Source organism: Hemiscyllium ocellatum, chromosome 26 (assembly GCF_020745735.1).
Source record: "Hemiscyllium ocellatum isolate sHemOce1 chromosome 26, sHemOce1.pat.X.cur, whole genome shotgun sequence".
Taxonomy (NCBI): domain Eukaryota; kingdom Metazoa; phylum Chordata; class Chondrichthyes; order Orectolobiformes; family Hemiscylliidae; genus Hemiscyllium; species Hemiscyllium ocellatum.
Window position 1 is genome coordinate 37,892,376 of NC_083426.1, and position 22,566 is coordinate 37,914,941.

Genomic DNA, 22,566 nt, shown 5'->3' on the forward strand with positions numbered 1-22,566 from the left:
ATTGTCTGCCATGTTCCTGCTGAGGAGAAGTGGAAATGTTGGTCTTGCACTATGCTGCCCATTGCTAACTGCTGAGCATTGGAATGGTTGATGCTGGGTGAAGACAGAATGGAGCACACATTCCCAAATATCTATCATTTCCTTAGGTTCAGACATGAAATATGGTCATTGAGTGAGGTTGCCAGTAAATGGCTGCCACTTTCTGTAGAGTTTTACCACATTATGAATCACCAGAAGAGAAGAATGGAAAAATAAGAAGCAAATAAATCACAAGGGGAAAGCATATATAAATATGTCCCATCCACTGTAATTACCTTCCGACGGTGTTTCCTTAAATCACTAGGCTGAACATCCGCCGCATGAGAAAGGAGAGAAAAACAGTCAATGAGGAACAAGTGCATCAGCTCAGATTAGGAAATTATAGGCATTGTTTTGAAGGGAAAGCTATAATATAGCCCAATCTGAGCCCTATCAGAGGTATCACTAAAGAGAGTGAGATCAATGATATACATAAATTCACCAATTCAGGCTGTTTGTTAATCAATCTGCAAAGTTGTTCATCAATTAATGCTGTTTTTGCAATTTTTCACTCAAGTCAGCACTGATGCTGAGCATTCAGTTTGCAACCATACAACATAAAACATGAGATAGCAAAGGTCTAAAGTTCAAAACATTTGGCATCTGGATAGACAGCATATTTTCTTGAAAACAGCTTGCTGAGTTCTTAATTCCAAACTATTTGTCACAGATCACTTCTCCTTTCTATATTTTTCTGGGATGGAAGTGCTTTGAAAATTGATTTTAAACAAGGAGCATAAAAACATAAAAACTAGGAATAGGAGTAAGCAATTCAGTCCTTCGAGCCTGCTCCACATTGAGTACTATTTTAGCTGATCTCATCGTGGGCTTGACTCCACTTCCCTGCTCACTTTTCATAACCCTTTAATCCATTACTAAATCTGTCTATCTTTTCCTTAAATTTATTCAATGTCTCAGCATCCACCACACTCTAGGATACTAAATTCCACAGATTCATAACCCTTTGAGAGAAGTAATTTTTCCTCAATTGTGTTTTAAATCTGTTACTCCTTATTCTAAAACTATAACACTCCTGTTTTTGAATACCCACAACAGCAATCACATCAGCAAGGAATTCAGTGCGGGCAAATTGGAAACACCGGTGCATTCTGGGAACATGGATCTTTTTACTGAAGATAATTCAGCTGCATCATGTTGTTCACCTCAGGAAACCCTCAAAGCCATATTGCCTGTGGTTACTGAGAGCAATTTAAATAAACATTTGACCTATTAGCATGAGTGGTTAATGATAAATGTTTAGATATTCAGAAATATGACAGCTGAAGTGCTGGTCAAATAGATATTGGCTGATTTTCACCCCAGCAACATAGTCTGCTTTCAAATCTTTGCTAAGATTGAACAATGTTCAGTAATCAGCCACAGGTGTCAATGCTGGACAATGAATAAATATCGGATGCAAAATAGTTTAGCTTAATCAGTGTGCACTATACAGTTGGAACAAGTAAATTAGCCAAAAAAAAATCCTTTGAAATAGTTTAGTGTTTGAAAATTGTGATTATCTAAAGTATTTGATGAATATCTACTTCATCATGATTTTGTAACTTTCTGTGATATGAAGGTGTGTACAAATTAATATTTTTGAGGACTTGTATAGAAAAATTGTTAAACTCATTTCATTTGAAAGACTGGGAGATGCCTGAACTGGGTGTTTTTTTAAAATAACAAATACTGTACAGACAGTAGACTTTTCCTTTAAAACCTCATGCACTGGAAGAGAACATTAAGCTAAATAAACTGTGGAATCTTATAGAGAATGAAACTGCTTGGTCTGGTTTACAAAGAAATCACAAGCTTGGTTTTTGGCTGCCTGATATTTTGGGGCTTTGTTTGGAAAAAGCAGTCAGAATGCAGCCTGCTAAGAAAGAAGCCGTACAACTCATCCTCTCCTACTCTTTTGAGGCAACTCTTCACAGAGGACAATGTGAAAGCTAAAGAAAATGGGGCAGCAATTTTCCTGAGAAGCTTCTGGAAGAATTCCTCTCAACAAGTCTTGAATGGACCAATGAAAAGGTCTAAGTAAAACTTACGTTGAGTCCAGTAACATCCATCGACATGTACCAGGACTCCAGACTCAAAGTCATTTGGATTATATATCTGATCATTTTCATTTATTCAAGAGCTAACAATTATTTACCCAAAAAGATGTCGTTTCGAACAGTTGATCTTTGTAGAAAAAGTGTATTTTTTTCTTTCATTTGTGTGTGTGTGTGTGTGTGTGTGTGTGTATGTGAGAGACAGAGAAAGAAAGAATTAGGTTAGAAAGGTTAATATTTATCTTTTCATATTTCAAATCGTGTGCTGAACAGCTTTGCATCTGTATTGAATAATCTTGTCATGTTAATTATTTTGTTGATTATTAAGGTAACTTGGTTGAAGGTCTTCTTTGTATTCTGAAACTAATACTAATGAAGTACATAATCTGGCCCCATTGATAACAGAGTGGAATGTTTACATGCACTGCATGTGGTGGCCAGTGCAGTAGTGGAACTAGAGAGATAAGCATTGTACACATCCAGCCTCAATCATAAGCCCTGTTCTGAATGCATCAAGATGATGAATAAGATGGGTTTTGTTTTCAAATTCCAGAATAATTTCTTAAACAGGAACTAGAAAGGCAGTTGCTCCTTTCTTTCTTAACCTGGTACCAAGCTTTAACTGGTTTGAGTGTTTGCTTCAGTTTGGTTAAGACTTCCTGCACATAGCACAAATATTAGAAAGCACAGGTTAAATACAAGCACAAACACATGTATTCTCCTGCAGAACTCAACTCTCCCTTTCTCATTCAGTGCAGCACTCACCAGTGTCATGATGCCCTTCCGGTCCAGGTCATGTGAGGAGCTGCGTGGAGTAAGTTTGGGTGTGGACCGCCCACTGACAGGTGGTGAAGAACTGGCAAGAGATAGGGCAGTGAGAGAAGTTGGAATGGAGGTCCCTGTTCGAATTCGTGTTAAATTTAGCCCATCCATGCTTCCACTACCCACACGGCACTCTATCTCCTCAGCTCTTTGCTCAGTGGACTCCTTCTCCTCTTGGATCATTCTGGCATAGAAAAGACTTGGTCAGATTAGTCATACAAGGGCAATGATAATTTAAGTATGATATAACTACATACAAAACCACTCAATAATAAACTGAATGTCTCCATTGATATAGGTTATAATACCATTTCATGTAATTACGATTTTGTTATACCAAAGTACTGCAATGACATTATACATATGTCAAAAAAAAATGCATCATTCAAACTAGCTTATAAAGTAAGTTTCATGTCCTTATGAAGCATAGCAGTTATTACTCATGATGCAACTGTTTTGTTGTGATAAGACAAAGCTTTGCTCACAATGACTTTGTCATATTTTCATGCTCAGTAACTGCCTTGCCTGATTTCTTTATTGATGGCATCAAGTTGCTCCTGCAGCATCATGGCTAGAGTCTGAGCATCTGAGTGTCCACTAGGTGAAAGCAGGTCTGCTGAACTGAACATGGTGTCTCCATCTTCATCATCAACATCAGACATTTCTGGGTCACTTTCAAAGGTGTGCGTCACACTGGTCATTATGTTTGCCTGCTGAGCACATTCCCAGTCCTGCTCATTTAGAGTCTGAATCTGCATTGGCATAAATATAGCAGTCAGTCACAAAGTGTCACCACTTGGTGTAAATTTATGATTATGATGCAACTAGGCTACACTGTTTGAATTTAGATTTATGCTAAAAGTCATCACAGCATCTTGTTCCATGAAATCCCAGGATTTCTATTAACACCCAGAGTTCACAGCATGTAGGGGCTTTACTTTGGCAAGGAATAGACAGCACTAGCAGAAATAAGCAATTTGGTAACTGCAGATCAGTGAAAGCTCCAAAAGGTTATTGATAAGATGGTGGGATATAAACAGCAACTGTCACATGAAGTTCAAAGCCTGTGAATGAGGGGTGCTATGTTTAGCTTTGAAAAAGAATAAGCATTTTAAATGGAAGATTAGACAATGTTATCAAACATAAGGATTTGTAAGCATGGGTTCATAAAACATTAAACACTGCTACTCAAACAGACAAGGCTAGAAAAAGGTAAATGGAAGAGTTAGTGTTTGTCAAGAGACATTGAACATTAAATTCAACATTTGATGCCAAATCTAGAACGTATACAGTTGGAATAATGTATGCAGTTTTTTTTGGATCCATGATATAGAAAGTGAACAGCCAAATATTCATTTATTAGTTCACTGCCTATTTGAGGAATCTCAACTTCAAAGACTGGGATAATTATGAACGTTTTCATCGTATTTCAGATTATGAAATGATAATTTGGTAAACATTTTCAAGTTAGGAACACAGTGTATATTGAAAGACTTTCTACTGCATCAATGAGAATACAGCAACACAGATTGCCTTTAAATGACTTTGGATGGTGATAAGGAATTTTTTTTAAAAAGTACAAATCTTAGAAGTATAGAGCGGTTGAGGCAAAGAACATTTCAGTATTCAAAACATTCGATAGATGGCTAAGGGATAAAGCAATCTGGAAACAAGGCAAGCACATGGGATTAGGACAATGCTTGAATAGAAAATAAACTTGAACATGCACTGATCAGGTTAAATGGCTTGTTGATGTGTCCTAATCGCTATTCAATCCAATGTAAGACAAGATTCTTAGAAGCTGTATGTCTCTTTACGGAAAGGAAGATTCACCCAGAGCTTTCTCGTGATTGGTCTATTTTACACCACTGGCAGTGGTCTGGGAGGTAGTTGCCTGCCTAAACTAATCTCTCAGAATACTTTAGATGCTAATGAGGAAAATGTGGAACGCATGAAATTAAAATTAATCTGTTTGATGAAAAAGGAATGCAGAATATTTCAACTGACGATGCAAGAAAAGGAAATAGCTGATATTAACTGAAATGTAAAAGCTGACACAAACATAACTTTGCTCACTCGTAAAGGAAGACAAGTCATCAAGGCAACAAGCTTGAAGGTGGCTTGGTAAGAGCGGTCCTAATGATATTCATTTTCATCTGGACCTACATATGATCCCACCGGCATTAACAATCTGGAAAGGGAGGGAGGACTGTGAGTGATCTAGTGTGTCCAGCTGCTTCATTGGCTTAAATTCATAAGGAGTAACCAGAGTTGCATGTGGTAATTAGTACCAGAACAAGGGGACTCTTATCTCACATCACACAGATTGGTCAGGTTATGGAGGCTTCTTTGGAAATTAAGGATACAAGATGGATTAGAAAAAAACACATCAGCGTTATACAATCAGTGCTTTCTGTTTAAAACCCTGCATGTTTTGAACTGTTTCAATGCATTTACATTAATTGAGGATAGAGGGGAAGTGGCGTGGGATGGGACAGTGAGGGTATTTAGGACACAAGTAAACTTCTATTTATTGTTTGGGTGTACATCTTTCCAGTTAGCCAACTGCACAATAATTATAATTTTTAAAATAATTCCTATCTAAAATTTTTTGACACAAAAACTCTTCAGTCTTCTTTTTCATTCTACCTCTTGTCCTTTCTTGTAGGAGTTCTGTATCCAGTTAAACAAATAGATATATGTAAGACTAGAATATAACCCATTGGCAGGTAGAAAGATTGTGGAAGTTAAGAGTTTGTTGCCATACAACTTTATGTTAGTCTATCACTCATGAGTGTGGGTTTCCCCAAGATCTAAGGAGATACAACTGAGGTATAATTCAGCTAGTTACCAAAATGCTTTTACCCAAGAGATTCTTTAACACACAAAAGCTTGAGATCTTCCTAAGTTTTTTTCGGACTCATTACAAAACAGCAGCAATTACCATTTGAGACACAAAAGGTACTTAATTACAGTAAAACAATATGCCTTCTAAACTAGATCCTTTACATGGAACACAATTCCCCAGAGGCTTAGCACTTGATAAAATGACAAAACCTTGGTAAGCAAACTGAAAAGCTTTGTAGAATTTTAGTAGAGGAGAGAAGAAATTGGGTAAAACAAAAATGAAGCAGCATTATTTTTGTTAAACTATCAACGTTCTTACTTGGACAGTTATCCATTTGCTGCTGGCTTGCTCTCTCCAATAGAGGTATACAAATTGCAGAATTAAACCGTAATGTATTCAGTTAGATAGGGGTGTTCCTATATATCTGCTGACTTGGTTCAGAGAAATACTGGAGAAAGCCTATCAGGAGGTAATTATCAATCTGCTCAGATTAGATGAACAAATTCTAGCACCCTTTTTTCTCAATTTATGAAATCTCAGCTAGATGAAATTAGTGATTTATGAAAATAACTTCCAGTTGGCACTGCTGCCTCACAACGCCAGAGACCCAGGTTTAATTCCCATCTTGGGCAACTGTGTGTGGGGTTTGCACATTCTCCCCTTGTCTGCGTGGGTTTCCTCCGGATGCTCCGGTTTCCTCTCACAGTCGAAAAATGTGCAGGTTAGGTGAATTGGCCATGCTAAATTGTCAGTAGTGTTAGGTGAAGGGGTTAACGTAAGGGAATAGGTCTGGGTGGGTTGTGCTTCGGCGGGTCGGTGTGCACTTGTTGGGCTGAAGGGCCTGTTTCCACATTGTAAGTAATCTAATCTAAATGGAATTAGAAGGTAGGAATTATTCCTTGCTTAATATCAAAGGGGCTGTGACAACAAAGGAAAACACACAATGAAAATTATTAGCATAAACACATGCTTAGTGAAGTCCATATTTTAAAACAAACATTTTGGATTCAACACCTGAAAACAATAATTTCAAGTTAAAGGTTTATTATCAAACCTGAGGTAAGAATTAAACACATCATTGCATTTTGTAATGACATTTGGGGAATACCATAATTTTCTGGTGCAAGTAGTGTTAAATAAACCTGCAAAAGATAACGGTCACTAATATGTTTGTATACAAGACTTCTAAGAACATACTTCCTCTGAATATTTCTCAGCTCGGATCCATTATACTGGTTGTTTTTGTTAATTCAGACAAGCTCAAATTCATCTGAACTTCCCGAATTGTACAGAATCACCCACGTACTGCACTCTCCAATCTATTTTAACAGTTATTCATCATGTGTAAAATACCTGGATACATTTCTGAAGGCTACAAAGATATCAGGACTTCTCAACTTTTGAAGGACAGATTCAATGGCAAAATGATGTAAACTGCAAGATTTACTCAGAAATTTTCAACACTTTAAAAGCAAAAGTTCTTCCAATCTCTGCAATTGTCAAAGAAGTTCTCTCTGTACCTTGGTCGGTTCATCCCGCAGAGGTGTGAAACGCCCTTTCTGAGCTCGTCGCAGCACTGTTGGTGTCCCATAATGATCGGATGGTGCTTCTACGACAGAACCAAGTGGATATCTCAGATCTGTTGAGCTGCCCAAGTGAGATCTAAAAGGAAGCATTCTGATTACTGTAAGTAAAGGACATATTTTATTAATTTCAATTCATTCAAATATGTTTCTGAGAATATCAAATCGTGTGCACATCCTGTTATGCCAACTGAAAGCTATTTTCATTAATCACTAATTTCATTTTGCTGAGGTTTCATAAGTTGAGAAAAAAAGGGTGCTAGAAGGAGTGTCCATCTTTTGCTGACGTTTTCATAACTCTTCGTATCCTCTCGTCTTTCCCAAAAACCATTTTAACTGCTCAAAACATGAGATTAGAAGCGTAGTGATGGGCACTTTATTGATTGACCACTTCCAACTAGATTGAACTTCCAACTAGAATTAAAGACAGTGAGCTGAAACCTCGTAGGGCCACGATCATCAATGGTTATAGCATGAAATATATTTCAGTGTTGAGTGAGTCACTTTATTCAGCTCTCACAACCAGCCCCAGTGACAAGTGTCAATGGGTCATTCTAAAACCAAGCTCTCTGCTGGCCTTCACCTAACTTCCAGTGAATGGCAATCCGTGGTTGAAATTTCAGCACAAGCACCAACTCATTTTAACCTCCAATTCTATTGAATGTGGGGATGATACTTTTATTTGCAGGGAAGTTCAAAACTCTGGGCACTAAAAAGAAGGCATCATTAAAATTTCTTTACTCAGCATAGCAAGAATATGGATCTTACAACCAGAAGGAGCGATTTTAGAAAATAGTTTAGATTTAGTTAATGGACCTAGCTAAGTGTGTGAAGAAGAAATAAATAGAAGGAAATGTTGATAATAATTTGAAACAAAGACAACAGGAGATAATGCAACACCATAAACTTTGAATGGCCTGCTTCTGTATTGCAAATTTTACATCAAAGATATATCTCACATGCACATAAATATGGAAGATGCACTTCAGTTTTCCACCAGTAGTTTTTGATTGAAGTCACTTTTTATCTGAACCAAATCACTGTGGTTGACCTTTTTTTATCTCCAAAAATACTGTTACACACAACTGAACGTACTTTTCTTTTCCCATCACTATGTATTTTTCATTCACCAGCCACCACCAGTAAATTACCTGTGTTTTCCAATTGATTCATTTACCTGCAGAGCCATTAAGGGAAATGCAGACTATCAAAGGTGAGGGAGAGATAGGAAGAGTGAAACCAACGTGCAGTTAGAAGAGATAAAGCACTCTACCCTTTGCAGCTCCCATCTCTCTCTGAAGGTATTGGGAGGTAATGGTGGATACCGACTCCTCCCTCTCCAAACCTGCACATAGCCATAGAAGGAGGACAGACAGTTGGCAACTGTGAATACCTCACTGCTGCTGCCTGGGTCTGTTAAAAGTTAACTTGACCAGGTCCAGAGGCAGACCCATGATATGCCCACACTCCTCCGCATCGGGTGCCCAAAGATCAGAAGCATAGGGCTGAAATCTAAATACAATACAAAACATTTTTCTAAAAATGTAAAGAGGGGCTGCAATCACCCACACAGTCAATATATAAATAGTGCACAGACTCCACTGTATCGTAAAATGGACCATTTGGCTGGAAGTCCATGAATCATTGCAAACTGTGGTTACATGAGACTGCTGCATGCAACACCCTCCATCCCAGGTCACCAATGGAAAGTGGGAGGACTCCTACATATAGACCCAACCCTTTCTACAATGGTCTAACAAGCTGCTCAGTTCAAGGACAATTAGGGATGGGCAACAAATACTGACCTTGTTAGCAACATCCACGTTCTCTCAACTAATTTTAAAAAGTGTATTGTTAGATAGTTTAAACATTGCAGTAATTATGCTTCAAAGTATTGTATTGATTGTAAAGTGTTTTGGAGCATTATGAGATCATGATAGGTGCAATAGATGTTGAATTCTTCTTTTTACTAAAGGGTGACATATGAACAAATTGCCTTCAATCTTTCCTGTAGAAGCGTCATTTGTGAATAAACATACATTTACTGTTCATTTGCTTCTAACACAGTTATAGTGTTCTCATTCTAAAATGTTTGTTTGTGTTGATTAATTATTTCTGAATAATAGAAAGACAATCTTGGTGGCGACTTTTAAATCTTTTTTTCAATGAAGTTTGTGTACTTTTTGTTTTAAATGCAATCAGCTGGTCTTGACTGGTCACATGAAATAACTTCACTTGCTACATATTCAATAAAATTTTGCACAGATATTAACAATGGAAGAAGACAATTCTTGCCAAGAGAAATTGGTGAACAAAGGTTTTCATGTTGGAATATCCCAACTATCCTCAAACAGAACTATGACAACATCACTTTTGCAAGATCAGGGATCAATGTTAGTGTAATTACCGTGGATGCACACTTTCTGCAAATGCTCCTGTCCTCAGTTTCAGCTGCTCCACTTCTGCCCTTAACTTGCCAATTTCATTTGCCAGTCTCTCCTGTGTGAGTCAAAGATGTGCATGTTAAATATTATTGTCAGAAACCTGTGAACAAATATCTTTGATGTCCAGTACCATTTCACCAGATTAACATTAATACGTGGAACTGTTAGCTATCACTTAAACAATATTATTTCTCTTGAAAATTCTCTGCTTTAGATGTCTTGTCATAGCTGCACCATTGTACAGGAAAAGCCAGAGAAATTAGGCAATAGAAGTGGTAATGATATGGTTCATCAGGAGAGACTTTGAACACGTATTTACTGACAGATGAAAGATAAAGCTGCAAACAGTCTGTCACTGAAAAATACCAAGAAAATGGAGATTGTGAAAATACGCCCTTGCTGATCACTGAAGATGGGGGTGGTGAATAAAAGTGGCACTGGACTTGGTGGTCACATATAATTTGCAGCATGAGCTCAAAAATGGCATTGGCAGACAAGCAACCTTTAAATGCCAATGTGTATGTATAGAACATAGAACATAGAACAATACAGCACAGAACAGGCCCTTCGGCCCACGATGTTGTGCCGAACATTTGTCCTAGCTTAAGCACCTATCCACGTACCTATCCAATTGCCGCTTAAAGGTCACAAATGATTCTGACTCTGCCAATCCCACAGGCAGCGCATTCCATGACCCCACCACTCTCTGGGTAAAGAACCTACCCCTGACATCCCCCCTATACCTTCCACCCTTCACCTTAAATTTTTGTCCCCTTGTAACACTCTGTTGTACCAGGGGAAAAAAGTCTCTGACTGTCTACTTTATCTATTCCCCAATCATCTTATAAACCTCTATCAAGTCACTCCTCATCCTTCGCCGTTCCAATGAGAAAAGGCCGAGCACTCTCAACCTATCCTCGTACGATCTATTCTCCATTCCAGGCAACATCCTGACAAATCTCCTCTGCACCCTCTCCAAAGCTTCCACATCTTTCCTAAAATGAGGCGACCAGAACTGCACACAGTACTCCAAATGTGGCCTTACCAAGATTCTATACAGTTGCAACATCACCTCACGACTCTTGAATTCAATCCCTCTGCTAAAGAACACTAATACACCATAGGCCTTCATACAAGCTCTATCCACCTGATTGTTCATAGCTCTTTGAAAGTTGCCATAGACCCCAAGATCCCTCTGCTCCTCCACCTGACTAAGAACCCTACCATTAACCCTGTATTCCGCATTCTTATTTGTCCTTTCAAAATGGACAAACTCACACTTGACAGGGTTGAACTCCATCTGCCACTCCTCAGCCCAGCTCTGCATCATATCTAAGTCCCTTTGCAGCCGACAACAGCCCTCCTCATTATCCACAACTGCTCCAATCTTCGTATCATCTGAAAATTTACTGACCCACCCTTCGACTCCCTCTTCCAAGTCATTAATAAACATTACAAATAGCAGAGGACCAAGAACTGATCCCTGTGGAACTCCACTTGTAACTGGGCTCCAGGCTGAATATTTACCATCTACTACCACTCTCTGATTTTGACCGGTTAGCCAGTTCTCTATCCAACTGGCCAAATTTCCCACTATCCCATACCTCCTGACTTTCTGCATAAGCCTACCATGGGGAACCTTATCAAATGCCTTACTAAAATCCATGTACACTACATTCACTGCTCTACCCTCATCCACATGCTTGGTCACCTCCTCAAAGAATTCAATAAGACTTGTAAGGCAAGACCTACCCCTCACAAATCCATGCTGGCTGTCCCTAATCAAGTAGTGTCTTTCCAGATACTCCTAAATCCTATCCCTCAGTACCCTTTCCATTACTTTGCCTACCACCGAAGTAAGACTAACTGGCCTGTAATTCCCGAGGTTATCCCTATTCTCTTTATTGATCAGGAGCACAACATTCGCTACTCTCCAGTCCCCTGGTACCACCCCCGTTGACAGTGAAGACGAAAAGATCATTGCCAACGGCTCTGCAATTTCCTCTCTTGCTTCCCACATATTCCTAGGATATATCCTGTCAGGCCCGGGGGACTTGTCCATCCTCAAGTTTTTCAAAATGCCCAACACATCTTCCTTCCTAACAAGTATCTCCTCTAGCTTACCAGTCTGTTTTATACTCTCCTCTTCAACAATACGGTCCCTCACATTTGTAAATACTGAAGTAAAGGATACATATAGCCATGCAGAAAAATGTACTTTGTGTAACCTTCCAAAACATTTCCATCAGAGACAAATCTCAGTGAATTCAAGACATTAACTGACCATTTAGTATATGTCAAATGAGACAGTAGCACAGAAAAAAAAGGGATGTTTTCCTTAAAATAGCTCCCTAACGGAGACATGCATCTCAGCTTGATTATTCTGATTTCCCGAGTTTGCCTGATTTATGTTATCAGGGTTAGCATTGTGAATAGAAGCCTGCTGTTTCCTCTTTGCAGTCAATCTAAAATAATTATAAACCAATCTGTAACTAAAAAAAAACGAAAAGTACCTCAAGGCTGCTAGTTTACACTTGCTACATCAGCACACCGAAGGTTAATGGGTTTTGAGACCCAGCTATGCATTTCAATTCTTTGTCTAAATATTAAATTAGTATATTTTCAAAATCAGAGTTATGGCACCTTACAGAAAATAAAAATACACGTTTTTAAGAGCCAGATTATTTCTCACCCACTCCGGCCGATCACCCTCACCTTAACCTCCTTCCACCTATCGCATTTCCAACGCCCCTCCCCCCCAGGTCCCTCCGCCCTACCTTTTATCTTATCCTGCTTGGCACACTTTCCTCATTCCTGAAGAAGGGCTCACGCCCGAAACGTCAATTCTCCTGCTCTTTGGATGCTGCCTGACCTGCTGCGCTTTTCCAGCAACACATTTTCAGCTCTGATCTCCAGCATCTGCAGTCCTCACTTTCTCCTACACTCATCTGATACCATTCCTATTTAATCTCATTGAAGTCAGAACATCACCTGCATTGGCTTCTCTTACACTCCTGAACTGTAATACCTGTGGTACCCTAATGATCTCATCTTGGCCCCCTCCTATTTTTCAGCAACATGCAGTCTTTCAACAATATCGTCCAAAAACAGAGCAAGAGTTATCATATCTATGCTGATGACACTTAGCTTGACCTCCCTGTCATCTCTTAACTCATCCACTGTCACCAATTTTTCAGCCTGATGGATTAGAAAATGTTTACCTCAAACAAATATGGGGAAGACTGAAATCATTGTTTTCAGCTGCCACCACAGGTCTGTTCCATGGTCAGTGATTTCATCAATTTCCTCAGCAACTGTTTGAGATTAAATCAAACTATCCTCAACCTTGGTCCCATGTTTAGCCACAAGATGATTGACAAAACACATGCACATCATCACTCCTTTCTCCCTAAATAATGTTATCCTGCTGCATCTTCCTTCAGCTGATCTGTTTCTGGTGCACCCTTCAGCCATGCAGTTATTTACTTCTAGACCTAACTATTCCAATGCCTGTTCATCATCAAGAGTGTAATGCAATGGATCATTTGCCTCAATGAATGCCACTCATCACACAGTAACCCACTTGATTGACACTCCAACCATCATCTTGTACATCATTCCCTTAACCACCAACCCCTGTAACCTAGAAGGATCGAGCAGTTGCTATGAGAAAGCATCGACACCTCCAAATTCCCCTCTAAGCCTGACATGGAACTACATCACTGCTGTTTCATTGTTGCTACATCAAAATCTGTGTCAATTCCGACCAGCACTGTGGGTACTCCTACATTCCAAGGATAGTACAGTTTAAGAAGACAGCTTATCACCATTTTCTTGAGGGTAATTGGGATAAGGAATAAATACAAGCCTAGCCAATGAGGTTCACATTCCATGAATGATCTTTTTGAAAATAAAGCAAAACAAGGAACATTAGATATTTCAGACATGTCCTTATTACCCAAGGAATCGCAGAGATTTGTACCTTGTCCTGATGATATTCCTCTAGTTGTTTTCTTGTGCTTTCCACCTCTTGTATTAATGTATTCTGAATGGAGAAAAAGAAGATAAAAGAATTTAAGAGACGGAGCTTTGCTATCAACACGGTTATCTTAGACTGTGTCTAATGTTCATTTAAGTGGAAAGCTAATATTATGAGAGAATGAAATCAAACAAACAAAAGAACTGACACTGTCCAAGCACATCCAACAATTTGGAATATATCCTGCAGTGTTGGGCAGTTTGATCATTGCATTGAAATTAATAGAAAATTGAAGTATATATTTAAAACATCATTTTATCTGTTAATTTTACCAACAGGAATGTATCCTTTATAGTACAGGGTGGAAAATAAAATAATTTACCTCCAAAACCAAAATGTCAAAGGGCTTCTATGTCACTAAATTTAAGACCACCAGATAAGCTATGCTTATCATATGTACCCCCATCTCCTTGACTAGCTGGTAAAACCTGCCCTAAAGTTCTCCTCTACTCAGTCCTCAAACCCATTAACTCTTTCCTATTAGTTTGTCTCTTCTAATCCCTCTCTGACCTTATTCCTTCTTCTGGGCTCATTTTGATTTAAGAATTTGCTTGCGTGGTACCTTACTGGATAAAACAGAATTTCTTAAAGTTAACTATTGGGAAGATTGAAGCCACTTATTTCAGCTCTTTCTGAAAATGTCTGAGCCTCACCTTCAATTCCACTCCACTCTAGCTCACTGTCTTACATTGAACCAGATTAGTTGTAACTTTGACATAAACCAACTTCCTAACTTCATACCCTCTATTGCAGAAAGATTACCTACTTCTACCTCCATAATATTTCTGTTCCTGCCTTTTCCATGCTTCTGTTACTTCCAGAGTTGGCATTCCATCCTCCTTTTTATATAAACCCAACATTATCCAAAGCAACTGACAGAGTAGATGAGGTACTTGGATGTACAGGAAAATCTCTGCCGGATGTGAAAAGGTTGTTTGGATGTGCAAGAAAATCTCTGTCAGATGTAAAAAGATTAGGAGAAAGTGAGGACTGCAGATGCTGGAGATCAGAGTCGCAGATCAGATGAAGGGTTTATGCCTGAAATGTTGACTCTCCTGCCCCTTGGATGCGCCTTTCCAACACCACACTCTTTGGATGTGAAAAGATTGCTTGGATGTACCTATTTCAAGGACTGCAATTTCCCCTCCCACGTGATCACTATGCCCTCCAGCTCCTCTCCTCCACATCCTGCACCTCTGCCCTTGAACCCACCCCTCCAACTGCAACAAGGATAGAAACCCTGTGGTTCTCGCCTTCCACACCACTAATCTCTGGACACAGCTCATTGTCTTCCGCTATATCTGCCCCACCAGACCCCACCACCAGAGATATATTTCTCTCCCCACCCCTATCTGCATTCTGCAGAGACCATTTCCTCTGTGACTCTCTTATTAGGCCCACAACCCCCACCAACCCACTTTCCACCTTCCCTTGCTGCCACAGAAAATGTACAACCTGTGGCCACACCTTCCCCCTACCTCCACCCAAGGCCTCAAAGGATCTTTGTACATCCAGCAGAAATTTTCCTGCACATCCAAACACCTCATCTACTGTGTCAGTTGCCATACATGTGATCTTCTCTACATTGGGGAGACAGGACACAAACTCACGGAACATTTCAAGGAACATCTCTGGGAAACACGCACCAAATAACCCCACCACCCTGTGACAGACCACTTCACTTCCCCCTCCCACTCCGCTAAGGACATGCAAGTCCTGGGCCGCCTCCACCACCAAAACCAAGGCACCTGATGACTACAGTAAGAATGCCTCATCTTCTGTCTTGGGACCCTTCAACCACATGGCATCAACATCAACCACTAGTTTCCACCTCACCCCAGATCCAACCCTCCAAATCAATACTGCCCTCTTGACCTGTCCATCTTCCTTCCGACTTATCCACTCCACCCTCAACACTGACCTAGCACAATCACAATTTGGAGAGACCAAACTGACAAAGTCAACAATATTCCGAGATTCCTGATGAAGGGTTCTGGCCCGAAACGTCGAATTTCCTGTTCCTTGGATGCTGCCTGACCTGCTGTGCTTTAACCAGCAACACATTTTCAGCAATATTCCGAGAAACCTGGTTCAATGAAATGTAAGCTAATAACATCTGGAATGGGAAGCCTTCAAACTTTTAGGTCCAAGATAACTCACATCAGCAACTTACCTTTCCTTTTAATGAAAACACATCAAATTCCTTCCAAAAATTCATTCCATTAGGATGCCCAGACAATGCTATCAATACCTTTACAACTAACTATCCTCCTTTTTAGCAGTTATGATCCAGCCCCCCTTTTTGACACAAAAACTGACCTTGAGTCATGGGTCATTACTCAAAGCCAGCTTCAGATGTATTAGATTCTGAGGAGATCTTCTCCTAATCTTTAATCTCTCTCAAAGCTGATAGAATTTGGACCTGTTCTGTCATCCTCATTATGTAAGTAGATTGTTCACTTTAACCCTTTTATCCTTTATTAATTTGAAAGCCTGCCTCATCTCACTAATCCTTCTTTTCCTTCTTTGAGCACTCAATCGAAAACTGTGCTTGATACTCTAGGACATGTCTCACCATTGATTGATATATTTATTGTGCTCTGTGATCTGATTGAGACTACATTTCACATGTCAAAAGGTGGTTTAAGAGAATGATATGAAGACTTGATGGTCCCTATTAAAGAAAACTGATGCCACTGAATGTAAACATACCCAAAACATTGAAAAGCTCTGATGTTTTCTGGAATAATTTTCTGTCATCAAACTCAAATTTTAACATGAAACTCTATATTGTGACTGAGGAACCACTCGCAGTATCACAATATAACCACTAGATGCCATATGCCATTACTAGTCCTGGATCTGGACGTGATGCATTTAAACAATGAAGAATGTTTCTGACCTAATTATGACAAACAATGCTTGTCAAATAAACGACTTATGTTTTCATTGCAAACCCTGTGAAGCACAAGGTCCTGGCTTCATGGCGTCAATTCACTGCAGTATTCTCCAAACTATAAGGATTGTGCTCCTGCTGTTGTGGATGACACCTTGGTCATTCTAAACTTGTCTACTCAATGTCAATGATATTTTACTAGTCGAGCATTGCCAGATACTGAGTGCTGCCTCTGGCCACATCAAATGTTGTTTATAAACTGTATAGATCTGGGAAGCAGGGCTCAGAATACAAACAGAAATTGCACAGTAGACTGAATATTAATCTATCTAATTTTCACTGTCCTGCAGCTCTAAATATATTGGTTGCCAAATCTATGGGAAAATCCTACTGATTTATTGTCATTGCATGTGTTTGTTTCCACTGTTAAAATAGGATCATTTGTGTTAACCCATGCATGTTCCTGGCTTAAAAATGCTCATCTCCACAAAACAGCTTGCTTTTCTTTTCATGGAGATAACAATTGCTACATGCAATACGTGTGTGAAGTGGTGATTTTCTTTTGGTTTACATTCACTTTAAGCTTGACCTTCAACTTTGCGTGGAGCAATTTTGAAAGGCAAGCCTTCTTTCTAGTCATGTGATCTATTTCATATTTTGACGAGGCTCCATTCACCAGCATCCCTGAACATTGGGAACAGAGCACCATCCCCACCTACATTCCCACCATTCAGCAGCTTTCCTGAACACATGGATCACCATGTCTACCTGCATTCCCTCCATCCACCAGCCCCCCCATAATACAGATCACATGGATCACCATATGTCCAACCACAATCTCTTCATTCACCAGCCTCTCCTCCCTGAACACTGAGCACTACCTCCACCTACTTTCTCTTCCAGAGCAGCCATTCGCTCCTTCAGGTGGAGTTGGAGTCTTTCATTTGATTCCGAGAGCAGTCGATCCACTGTGTCTGACAGGCGTTTGTTATGCTCTTCGTTCATCTTTTCCCGTTGGCGAGCCTACAGTCACAAGTAGAATCATGAGTAATTATAAGCAATACTTAATTTTCCTTAAGCCTACTTTGCTAGATATCTTCCTAGAGAATAAATTGGGTTTTTACAACAATCTGTTCGTGTTACCAACCATAAATGAGCAGATTTATAAAACTCAACTTCACACTTTACCATGGTGGGACCTGAATTCACTAAATTGAATACCATAAACACCATGTTACTGCACCTTTTACAAAAACAGTATGCTAATAGTATTTAAATTATTATAAATTTAGGTGTAGCTATATTAGGGTAACACCCACCTTAGCAGTACAAAAACTTTATTTTAATAAAATTAAAAATTCTTCTGCTTCTCAGGAAAGATGATGATAGAGTGGTAATCTCACTGGAAAACTAATCCATAACTCCATGCCCTGTTAATTCATGGTTAACTCAACCCTCCTCTGCAATGGCTTAATCAGTTCAAAAACATTAGGAATGGGCAACAAATGTTAGCCGTACCACCAATGCCCATAACCCATTAAAGAATTAAATGTCACCTATTTTTATTCATTTCCCTCTCATTTCTTCTGCTTTTCCTGATAATTTAACTGTTCCCCTGTTAATGTAACCTATCATAGTGTCATACAGGATGGAAACAGGCTCTTTGGCCCAACTCATCCATGCCAACCAGGTTTCATAGATTGAATGAGTTCCAGTTGCGTGCGTTTGGCCCATATCCCTCGAAACTCTTTCTATATATGTACTTGTCAAAGTGTCTTTTACACATTGCAATTGTCTACATTTCCCCTGCAGTTTTCTTAAACTGCTGCAGTCCATGTTCTGTCCCATATTATTAATCAATAGTAAAAACACATTTCTTTTCCTTCTTTCTTGGTTATGTCTTTCTATTTTAGATATGGAAGCAAGTCTAAAAATGTTAGGAGGTTCAGTGGAAAAACAGAATTTACATTTTACATTACAAACAGGACAGTTAAAGGGGAACTGGTACAGTTCCAAAAGGTATTCAGAAAGATATTACATATTGGTTACTTGGTAAGAGAAGAGTACATAGTATTAGAAGCATTACGGAAAGAGGATTGCATATCTCATATAAGAGAGAGATTGGGATAAGGGAGACATTTCCAGGATGGCAACTTGTATCTAGCAGAGTGCCACAGGGATCAATGCTGGGGCCACAATTATTTACAATATATGTCAATGACTTCGATGAGGGAACTGAATATATTCTATCCCTGCTTCAGTCAATTCCATACAATGTATGTATTTTATTGTTTATCGCTGAATTTTTTCACTTCTTCCTTACTTTTCAGCTTCTTCATTCCCAACCCTGTTCCCATAAAGCTTTGAGTTGCAAGCCATTGTATAAGAAAGAATTGATATGGATGAGGACACCATGGTAAAGACTCTCAGAATTATGACTATCTAAGGTAATAACAATCAGGTGAATTGTCTTGTTCAGACAGAAGCTGCTGAATGTTCTATTCTGTGTTATACAGAAATTCTTGCTCACTTTGATAAGCCTGGCATTCAATTTTTCCAAGTTTCCAACTCTTTAATTTACCAGCATACCGTTATCTACAATTCATTCTTTGCAGATTTCCAATCAATATTATTCTGCTTTTGCAAAGTAAGTCACAATTTATTAGTATCTTCTCAAAGTATAGATTTGACGTGGGAGCATCAAATTGTCCCACTTGGGAACATCCTTGTGTCAAATATTGCAACTACAACTTACACATTTACTGTGCACCTTTTGTCTGTAGAGCTCACTAATATGGCCCTATGTTTCATGTCACTGTAGCATTAACTACAGACTATTGTACAAGACTAGCAAAACTATTCATGTCTTCAAAATGGTCAGATGCTCCATCAAGATCTGTATTATCTTCTTTAACAGCAAAAATCTCAACCTTACACTAAATGGATTGGTATATTTTACTCCCCAGTCTGCCATAAAACAAATAAGTACTGAAAGAACTGATATATGTAGCAGCCAGTGATTAACTCATTGGAAGATTTCACCTAATTTACTTTCAAATTTCCTCAAGGCATTTTCTGCTCAAATTACATATCCTTCTGTAAGTAACAATAGAAGACTTACCCTTCCAAGTTCTTGATTTTTTTCTTCTAGTTGGCTCTCCAGTTGTCTTAAGCGCTCTTCTATGCTCCCATGCCTCTCTTCTGCCTAACAGAAAGGGAAGTGAAAGGCCATTATTGATTCATATAGTTGTTTTACTTTGTCAACGATACCCGATACTGAACTTGGAGGTGCTATATGACCATAGTTGACCTTGTCTTCAAGACAACACCGACAAATCAAAACTTAGCAATCTGTAGTCAAGGGAAATGCATTTTCAGACAGGTTATCCAATTTACAACACACTACTAAATTTTCAGGATTTCCAAATTATTTCAAAATATCACTCACCTTTTGAGAATAGGTTTAGTCACGTCAAAGTGCATTAGAGCACAGCAAGTTAGATCATGGATTTTTTAAAACTATCTAATGTTTATTTGATTCAAAGGTGAGCTAATATTCTTGGATGAAAGGAACAAAAGTCTTTAGTATATCAGTATACTCATTTTGAAGATTATTCATGGATAAGAAGGCACACTCCAGCTAAATTTTCCACTCTGAGGACAGTCCTAGGCTTACACTAATGTTAGAACTGCTTTCGGTCAAGCTTACACTTGTGCTGTGGAGGAAGGTACACAGCTCTATGTAGGAACACTGCAATTGCCAAATAGAAGAGGATTAAGATAAACCTAGAATGTTTTCTAATAATTTTAAATGTAACATGGTACAATGAGAATTGCTGACTAGTTGCAACATTTAGTCAATTATCAACAAGTTGGTAACAAACATAGAATGAGGTGAGGTGAACCTGTCATGGAAACAGGAGAGCCAAAGTCATCTGTTCCCCTTAAAAATGTTATGCTTACCAAACAGCAGGTTTCAAATTACTCAGGTACTATACCCTAAAAATACGGCTTCCTGAATTTTAAATTTAAAGATATGATATCCTTCCATTTTAATCAAAAACTGATATCACTTTCTCTTCTTATAATCAAGTGCAGCTATTCTCTCCATATGAAGAGCTTATTTTCTCTGACAGAAAGGGAAAATTAACAACCATGATGATTTTGAACGATGGCATACACTGAAGTAATAGCTGACTTTATTAAGTGTTGGCCATAACAGGTTTAGTTTTTCGTAAACCTCATGCTAGTTTTGGGGGCAGGGCTGGACCAGTGAGTCTTTAGCACAAATGCCATTCCTCTTACAAACCATCAGAAATGAACAGGTTGGGGCAGCTGTTGCCTCCTGATTTCAGAATCACGGTCAGCAACCACTGAGGCAGCATTGTTAGCAACATCTCAGAGCAAATTACTCCAGATGATAGATTCTGTATTGTAAACTAAAAAAATGCTGGAAATCATAGCAGGTCTGGCAGCATCTGTGGGGAGAGAGCAAGCTAACATTTCATGTCCAGATAAGCTGATGAAGAGTCATCTCAACTCAAAACATTGGCTTGCTCAGTCTCCACGGATGCTGCCTGACCTGCTATGATTCCTAGCATTTCTTATTTTCAGAGTGGTTAGCTGCATTGGTAGCTCCAACGAACCACCATGGATTTCAAATTCTTGAAACTATTACTCATGTAAAGCTAATGTTCTATATTTGCCCTAAAAATCTAAAATCAAAAGCTTGACATTTACAGGTATGTGAAACAAGATTGCTAACTTTGTTAGCCCAGAAATAGGCAGGAACAGAGCAAGTCTGCAATCATTGCTTAACCTTGGAAGATTGATTTGCTGCTGATGTAAGAACTCTGATGAACCCAGCTGAACTTCCCATGGGGATTAACAACCGACTCGAGACCATCTGCTTGATGTCACCAACAACAAGATAGCCACAAATTGAGAGTGTTTATTACCCTTGACTCGAATGAGGAAGTAAAGGAGACTTTCTATGCCAACTTTGACACACTGTTGTCAAGCATCCCTATGGAGGACAGGAGAGGGTTGGTTCAGATCACAGCCTTTGAAATGGCACCATAGGAGGGAAAGATATTGCCAACATCAACTCCAATGGAGTCCTTCTTCTTTCAAAATGCACTGAATACAACCTCACCATCATAAACACACACTGCTGTCAGAAAAAAGCAAATTCAAAGCATCTTGGAAGCACCCATTCTCAAAATAATGGCATCTTAATGATTATGTCATTGTTCGCTCCAGGGATGATTGGGACATGAATATCACCAAGGCTATGATTGACTCAGATGACTGCTGGACTGATCACCATCATATCTATTCCACAACATCTATCAGAGTATACAAAGAGGAAGGTTCAGTAGAAGCAGACTTTGTCGAGATTCAACATCAAGAGCCTGGATGACACAATCTGCTTAAATCAACCATTCTCAGTATCTGCAGGAACACTTGCGGGTACAAGTCCAGTAACCATTAGGACTGGTTCAATGAGAATGATGTGGAAATTGAACATCTCATCTCCAAGAAAAGGACAGCCTTCTGTGACTGACAGAATGAAATCAACTGTAAGGCCAAAAGAAGGGCCTTTGTCAAAGCTAAGGGCTGATGTCCAAAATAGGAGAAGGGAGCTCACAAACAAATTACGGATTAGATTCCTCACAGTGTGGAAACAGGCCCTTGGCCCAACAAGTCCACAGCGACCCTCTGAAAGTAACCCACCCAGATCCATCTCCCTCTGACAAATGGACTGATAAAGCCTTGAAAATCTAGCAGCTGGCAGATGCT

The 22,566-nt window shown here is 39.2% G+C and overlaps 1 protein-coding gene across 1 annotated transcript in view; it reads right to left on the bottom strand.

The window, feature by feature from the left end:
* ppfia4 (PTPRF interacting protein alpha 4) overlaps positions 1-22,566 on the bottom strand; it is a 670,948-nt gene that overhangs the window by 58,560 nt on the left and 589,822 nt on the right. Inside the window, exons 9-16 of the mRNA XM_060845158.1 lie at positions 19,886-19,969; positions 17,656-17,787; positions 13,812-13,874; positions 9,793-9,884; positions 7,323-7,464; positions 3,480-3,706; positions 2,898-3,138; positions 315-344 (exon numbers count right to left, since the gene is read on the bottom strand). Of these exons, the coding sequence (XP_060701141.1) occupies positions 315-344; positions 2,898-3,138; positions 3,480-3,706; positions 7,323-7,464; positions 9,793-9,884; positions 13,812-13,874; positions 17,656-17,787; positions 19,886-19,969 (1,011 nt within the window). The remainder of the gene's footprint in view (positions 1-314; positions 345-2,897; positions 3,139-3,479; positions 3,707-7,322; positions 7,465-9,792; positions 9,885-13,811; positions 13,875-17,655; positions 17,788-19,885; positions 19,970-22,566) is intronic.